This window comes from Phascolarctos cinereus, unplaced genomic scaffold (genome assembly GCF_003287225.1).
Source record: "Phascolarctos cinereus isolate Bilbo 61053 unplaced genomic scaffold, phaCin_HiC Scaffold_4;HRSCAF=312, whole genome shotgun sequence".
NCBI lineage: Eukaryota > Metazoa > Chordata > Mammalia > Diprotodontia > Phascolarctidae > Phascolarctos > Phascolarctos cinereus.
The window spans coordinates 583,351,109-583,358,835 of NW_027555847.1; the positions used below are offsets into that span (position 1 = coordinate 583,351,109).

The window sequence follows — 7,727 nt, forward strand, 5'->3', positions numbered from 1 at the left end:
TTTTGGGAAGAATTAGTTACTCTTATAAAATTGAAGATATAGTTTCCCACTACTGTAGCATTATGGCTAGCTTTTACATGGGGTTCCCAATGCAAATTTTATTATGAAGAAAGCCTAAATCCAAGTTATATATCAATAAAGTTTATGATCACTGGAGAACAGGGAGGGAATTCCAAACTATGATTCACTTAGGTTGTCTGCTCTGGAATACCTCTGATTACAGAATACTCATACTTACTTTGATTGTCTCAGCCTCATCATCTCATGACCTATACCTTTCTTGTGTCAAACACATGATCCTCTTTTCTAATGGAACAGTAGAATACCTATGTCAATAGGTATTCTAGATGTGAGCTAGATGATAGAACTGCTAGGTGGCTCCTGAACTGGTTGAATGACCATACCGAAAGAGCAGTCATTAATGATTTGATGTCAACTTGGATAGAAGTCCCCAGGAGAGAGCCACAAGGATCTGTGCTTGGCTCTGGGCTATTCAACGCTTTTATCAATGACTTGAATAATGCCATAGACGGCGTACTTATTGAAGTGGGAGAAGCCATAAATTGAGATAGAGAGGTAACACACAGGAAAACTCTTGGGATACAAGAAGATTCTGAAAGATTAGAACAGTAAGTCAAATCTATTAAGAAGAAACCTAATTGAGACAAATGCAAAAAAAAAACCTCACACACAGTTACTCCCAAAATGGTTTTTTAACAAATACAAGATACAGGAGACATACCTCAAAAGGAGTTTATTTGAAAAAGGTCTGGGGGTTAGGAAGTAGATGCCAAGAAAAAAAAAACCCAGAACAAAACAACCCTAATGTGATCACCAGTTGCATTCAGCAAAGTGTAGAATCCAAAACTAGGCTGATGATAGTCCTGCTGGATTCTGTCCATTAGACAATTAGACCATATTTGGAATTGGAGAAGAGTCATCAAGATACAGGGTATCCTGAAGGTCATGTCCCAGATGACCAGTAGCAGGAACTGGACATGTTTAGCCTAGAGAAAAGAAGACTCAGCAAAGTCATGATAGCTGTCAGCATCAAGTATCTGGGAAGATAGATGAAATAGGGACTTAATTTATTTTTCTGATTGAGGCCAACGGGCCCAAATGGAATAACTGTTCAAAATTAACGAGAAGACTTTGAAATGGCATAAGGAAAAAATATGCTCTAACAACTAAAGCTATCACAAAGTAGAAATGTGCTGTTTCACAAGAAAGTATGGTCACCCTCATCAGAGGTCTTCAAAAAAAGTACAGATGGCCACTTTGGGGATATGTCATAGGGAGGATTTGGATTTGTGTTCAGGTTGGACTGGATGGTTTCTAAGGTGCCATCCAACTCTGAAATTCCATGGTCGCCATCCTCAATCTACTATCTGCATGTGTGACTTGCTAGGTTTTAGATCAATTCAACATTTGGGGATGATCTGTCTCTAAGATAGTTTAGCTTCCTCACTTTGATATCACAAAAATATTACTCTTAGTTACTAGCACGAATGCTTTTCACATGTTCCATTTTATTAAGCACCTACAGCACACACTGCTAGATTCTAAAGAGAAAAAGATCTACACAACACAGACTGTTCTCAAAGAGCTTCCAATAGGGAAAAGAATAAGGGACCACAAATTTAGAATTGGAAAGGACTTTAGAGGCCATCTAGTACAATGCTCCCTCCTCCCACCAACTTTAAAGATCAGAAAAGCAAGTATTTGAAAGTATAAATGTATTGCTAACCATCATACAGCTAGTGTCAAACACAGGATTTGAACCCAAGAGGTTCTGACTCAGAGTCTAGAACTCTAGGTACTACACTACTAATCTACCTAAAGAATCACTTATACATATCATGACATGGGAGAGAAAAGTCTTCTTCAAGAAGGTAAGCATCTATAGAGGCAGCCAGGTGGTGCAGTGGATAGAGCACTGGCCCTGAAGTCAGGAGGACCTGAGTTCAAATCCAGCCTCAGACCAAACACCTGACACTTACTAGCTGTGTGACCCTGGGCAAGTCACTTAACCCCAATTGCCCCCAAAAAAGAAGGCAAACCAACAGCAACAAACAAAAAAAAACCTTCCCCAGTGATTTCATCTAAGTAGAGTATTAAAAGGAAAAAAGGGTTTTCAATATGTAAATATGATATAAAGTTAGTACATTTCAGATACAGGGAAATAAATGTACTCAAAGCACACCCAAGGATACGGGAGAAGACAGGAAACTAAGCAGGGCAAGACAGACCTGAACCTAGTTTAGGTGAAACACAAAAATAAGAAAGAGTTTAAGAAAAATGGCCAAAATGGCAGGTCTGACTTAGATGATGGAGTCTTGAATGCCAGCCTCAAGACTGATACTGTACTAGACAAACAATGAGAAGCCACTAAATGTTTCTGAATACAGGACAGCTGTGGTAAAAGTGGTAAAGGGTACAAGGTTCATTGCAAACTCAAATGTGACCAAAAAATATTTGCAGAAATAAATTACTGGTGATGGGAAATTGAAGATGGTTCAGAATGTCAGGTTCACAATATGTAAGAAGTGTTCTGATACTTAATCAATCAATTAACAAAAAGACTTTAATCAAGCACTTATGTGCCATCCATTAGGTTAAATGCTAGGGACACAAAGAAAAAGAAAACTATTGAGAAATGAGTAAAGCAAAAGTCTATCTCAGAAAAGACCTGTAATAATTTTGAAAATACCAACAAAATTTCAAAGACTGAGCTGATAATAATTGTATGATAAAAATGAGTAACAAAGTTGTTAATTTTAACATCTCTATGTGGCCAAGCAGCTGGCAAACTTAAAAGCTTCCAATGCCTTTCAGCAGAGTTCTCTCACCAACTGTATTCTCTTTATACTAATATGCATAAATGCACAAAACACAATCCTCCACCTCAAGAAGTTTTCATTTTGATGGGTGGAATAAAAATATATGCATAAATAACAGAAGATAAAATATGATAAATAAGACAAGTACAAAGGTTTGACTGACAATGGAAAATTACAACCTGAAGAGGAGGCAGTGGGAGAACACCATTTGAGAGAAATTAGGAAGACTGAAAGGAAAAGAGGGCATCTTATTTTGGTTTTCAAGATGGCCAGGATCTCAACAGATACAGATGAAGAAAAAGAGATGATTAAAGGCATTGAGGTGGCAAGACAAAGGATATGTACAGGAAAAAGTAAATAGTCCGGTTTGGCAGAAGCATAGATTAGCAGAAAAATACATATATATGTTTCCAATCACAGTGATTTGTGCATAAATCTAGAGTGATTTGGGGGGAGGGGGGGAAGCCTCACTAGTAATACCACAACACTCTGTAAGTGCCTCTAATCCATCCTGTTTCCATAGACTAAAGACAAGTAAGAAAAGAGAAATAATGTCTTAGGTCAAACAAAGGCAACCACTATCTTCCTTCTAACGTGGAGACTAAGAGTTAAAAGTTATTATATTTTTTGCTGCTACAAGAGGCATTCAGGAAAAAAAGGAGGAAAAAGGGTCAAAATTAGACTTTTAAAGTTTACAAAGTACTTTATATGGTTTTGCTCATCTGATCCTCACAATAATTGCATTGGGAAGGTATAACATATTATTCTCCTAATTTTACATAGGAAGAAAATGAGATGCAGGTGGGCTAAAGGCTCTTGCCCATGGTCACAGAGCTCATAAGCATCCTAAACTGGGATTCGAATTCAAGTTTCTACTAACTCTGCATCCAGTGCTTCTTATCCCCCCTAGATTAATGGTAACCCACCCCCTACAATGTTAGAGAATAACACAGTAAGATTCATACGTGTATTTTTCAACTTTAATAACAAAGAATTTGTCCAAACTCCAGGCGTCAGGAGTCCAAGGCAACCCTGACCCTCAGAATCAGCTAGCCTTCCTAGAACCCTTCAAGCTTTGTATTTATGATACTATGATCCAATGACCCACAGTAGCACCACTGACTCCTTCAAGAACACAAAACGGCCATCTCCTTCTGTGGATTTCTCTCGATCACTCTCATTCTCACCTGTCTGGAGTTCGCCTCTTCCCGTTTTCGTTCACATCGAGAAGCAGCTCTGAGGAATCAACAGGTGAGGTGGTGTTGGCATCCAGGAGCAGCTGTTCGTGTTGAGCGAGGTACTGGGCAGGGTTCTGTTTGGCCAGTCTTGCGCAGTGCAGAAGCTCCCGTTGTAGAAGGGGGAGGTTGGCCTGCAAAAGCATTTCAGAAAAAAAGAAAAAGATGGGCCAGGCTGTTCCATCTGGGACCAACCAACTGCATTCCCACTGCAGACCATGTCTTGAGCTGGCTGAGCTCGAGAAAACCACCTCCTCTTTTAAGCATAAGTTTTCAAGATGCCAGGCATGAACTCTTGCGCCTAAGACTGTGTGAAAACATAACCCAACGCATCTACCAACTACATCTTCTATTCCCAATAATCAGGACTCGGAATTACATATAAATCCATGATGGGAACCAGAATAAGAAAAAAAAAAAGGCCTAAGTAGAACTAGATTTTCAAGTTACTCAAGATTACAGCACTGTCCCAGGTCAACTAATGACAAGCCATGATGGGAGTGGATATACGAAGTGCTCATGCCATATCTGAAATATAAAGCCATTTTTTAAAAAAATCTTTTAAGCACCTACTATGTGCCAGGCACTATTTTATGTACTGGGGATACAAACACAAAGAATGAAACAATTCATACTCTCAAATAGCTTACATTCTAACGATAAATACAACAAATATTTATTTTAGTGTGTGTGTGTGTGTGTGTGTGTTGTGTGTGTGTGTAATATAAAGAGAACAAATGCAAAGAAATACAAGGTAGTTTAGAGAATAATTCAGGTACTACTAGTTGGGGGGAATCAGGAAAGGCTTCATACAGAAGAGATGCACAGCTGAATCTTGCAGGAAGAAAGGGACTTTATAAGGTGGAAATAAAGGGGGAGGAGTGCCGTCCAGGCGTGGGAATAGGAGATCACATAGAATACTCCCTACAGCATTCAAACAATAAACTGAGGATTAGCTTTCCTTCAAGGATCACCTCAAAGCTACCTCCTACAGGAAGCCTTTCCAAATCCCCTTAGTTGTTAGTGTTCTATCCTTCCAGCTTTATCTGCCTGCATGCCCTTTTCCCTCAGTAGTCTCTTTCAGGACAGGGACTGTTTTCCATCTGGTTTCTTTATACTAGTTTAAACCAGAATTAAAAGAGTTTTATTATCTTAAGGGAAAAAAACAAAAACAAAAACCACAAAACCATATCAAAGTCATAGCTAAGGGGTAGAATGAAGAAGCATTAGGTGAACTGCTCCTGGTTTATAATTTTGTTTCAGATAGAGAAAACTGAGGCAAAGGTGTATATACCAATCAATCAATCCATGCCTCTGCATCAGGTCCACTTCAGTATAGTGGTTCTTACTAAGAAATCATCCAAAACTTGTTCTAAAGTTCTTTAATGTAGGTTAAAAAAAATTGTCCACAAACATTATCTTAAAGGATTTTCTTTTAAAACATGGACAATTCATTAAGACAAAATTTCAATATTTTCACAGAATTTTGGTGTTGGAAGACAATTCAGACTTATGTTACCCACCCTGTATCTGAAGAAGAATCTACTCTTCCACATAGGGTCACTTAGTCTCCACTTAAAGACAATGGTATGTCAATTCTGCCTTTGGATACAAGCCCTAATTATTGGTCAGCTTTTCCAGGCATCACTCTCTCTCTCTCTCTCTCTCTCTCTCTCTCTCTCTCTCTCTCTCTCTCTCTCTCTCTCTCTCTCTCTCTCTCTCTCTCTCTCTCTCTCTCTCTCTCTCTCTCTCTCTCTCTCTGCCACTTTGATGTGATGCTCCTAGTTCTACCTTCTGTAGCCTTCTTCCACTTAACTGTCTTCTAACTAGTCTCTCATCCTTCGGTCTCCCTTGAATCAAATCGATGTTCTACATAGTTCCAAATTGTCCTTCGTGAAGCATGGATCTGACCATGTCACGCCTCTACTCAATGAATTCCAATGGCTCCCTATTACTTCCAGGATCAAATAACAAAGTCCTCTAGTTGGCATTTAATGCTCTTTACAAGCTGGCCACAAGCTGGCCCCTTCTTCTATTTCTAGTCTTCTCACAAATTACTCACTTCCATACTCTTTACAATACATTGATATTAGCCTATGTGATCAGGTTCTATTTTGCTCTGCTATCTCCCACCTTGCCTGGAATGTTCTACCTCTTCATCTCTGCCTCTTGACATCACTGGCTTCTTTTTCAAGACTAAACTGAAACACTATCTTGTGCAAGAGGCCTTCTTGGTCCCCACAGCCACTTGAGCCTTCTCTAAGTTTATTCTCTTCCTACTTTGAATATACCCATCCATTTATATAGTCACCTTTGTTTGTATGTAACCTCCTGGAAAGCAGTGATGGGTTTTTATTTTATTTTGCCTGTCTTTGTATCCCCATTGGCTAGGAAGGTGTGTGGCACATAGTACGCACTTAATAAATATTTGATTGACTGATTAAAGGCAGTTGTTGTTTCCCTACTAAGACTTCTCCAAGGTAAATGTTTCCTGTTTGCTTCACCTCATCTTCTTATAGTATAATGTCCTCCAATACATTCATTATATTGGTCATCCTCTTTTGGGTCCAGAACAGTTTATTCCCATAATTGAGTAAATTCTTCACTTGTAGTATGAGCAAGGCAGAATATGGTGGGACTATAACCTCCTCAAATGCAGGACTCATTTTTCAATTACAGGAAATGAAAGGCCAACATATCAATTCACTGAGCAGCTATGCGTTCCTTTCAATGATCATTGTGACTACTATAAGGGAACTCCTAAGACCAGTTCTAAGATATAAAAACATCTTGATTCAGGTTTCCTGGCATTCATGATACCAAATCAGTCACAGTTGTCCTTGAGATATAAAGGATAATAGAATGAGCATGTATTGAGGAAGGGAGAAGGTATCAAACAGATGATTTCACATTGTGGGGAAGATCTATAAAGGTATACAAATTCAAGAGGCTAAAAGGATGTAGGGGAAACCTGTGTATCCCAATAACTCATTCTGCCTTATCACTCTCCTGCTAAGAAAGTCAAGAAAAACACAACAATTTAAATCTCTTTCCATCCCAAGATCTCCCTTGTGGTAACCAGATGCCATGTCACTGCTTAACCCATTAGAGAAGAAAAATTTTGTTCATGCAGGAAGACCTCTCTCTTTTTCCAGTGCAGCCAAAGAATCATCCAAAATGTCTGGCTGCCTCATGCTGTTGGCTCAAAAGCCAAGAGACAGCCTGGAACTGCTGTGTGCCAGACACAGGCAGCTGTTAAGTGTACTGGGCTGGGCCCACCTTGCATGCAGCACACACAGGTTCTTTTGAGAGCAGTGGAGGAAGCCTGTGATCAGACAATAACACCAATATGTCCTAGGTGGTGTAAAACCCTGTGGTACTAGTGAATGAGAAACTCATGCCTTACATTGCTGGAGCTGAAAAGACTTCCTAAATGACAGCAGCTAGGTTAAAAATATGTTTCCAGTCAGTATCAGCATAGATACCTGGGGCTCAAGAATATCATTTTCCTGTTCCATCCTTACTTTTCCCCTCTAGGTCTGATTTTGAGTGTGACAAGGAAAGAAATCATTAGACAGTAAGTAATACCAGTAGACTTGCCACCCATGTGAATATGCAAATCAAACCTCCTTCTGCAGTATCTTTTTGGAAT

At 39.2% G+C, this 7,727-nt stretch overlaps 1 protein-coding gene across 4 annotated transcripts in view; it reads right to left on the bottom strand.

Moving 5' to 3' along the window:
• The window catches only part of RUNX1T1 (RUNX1 partner transcriptional co-repressor 1), a 177,029-nt gene that overhangs the window by 54,104 nt on the left and 115,198 nt on the right, over positions 1-7,727 (bottom strand). For all 4 annotated transcript variants that reach the window (XM_020972875.2, XM_020972871.2, XM_020972877.2 and 1 more), the window contains one exon: positions 4,028-4,209. In XM_020972875.2, the coding sequence (XP_020828534.1) occupies positions 4,028-4,209 (182 nt within the window). The remainder of the gene's footprint in view (positions 1-4,027; positions 4,210-7,727) is intronic.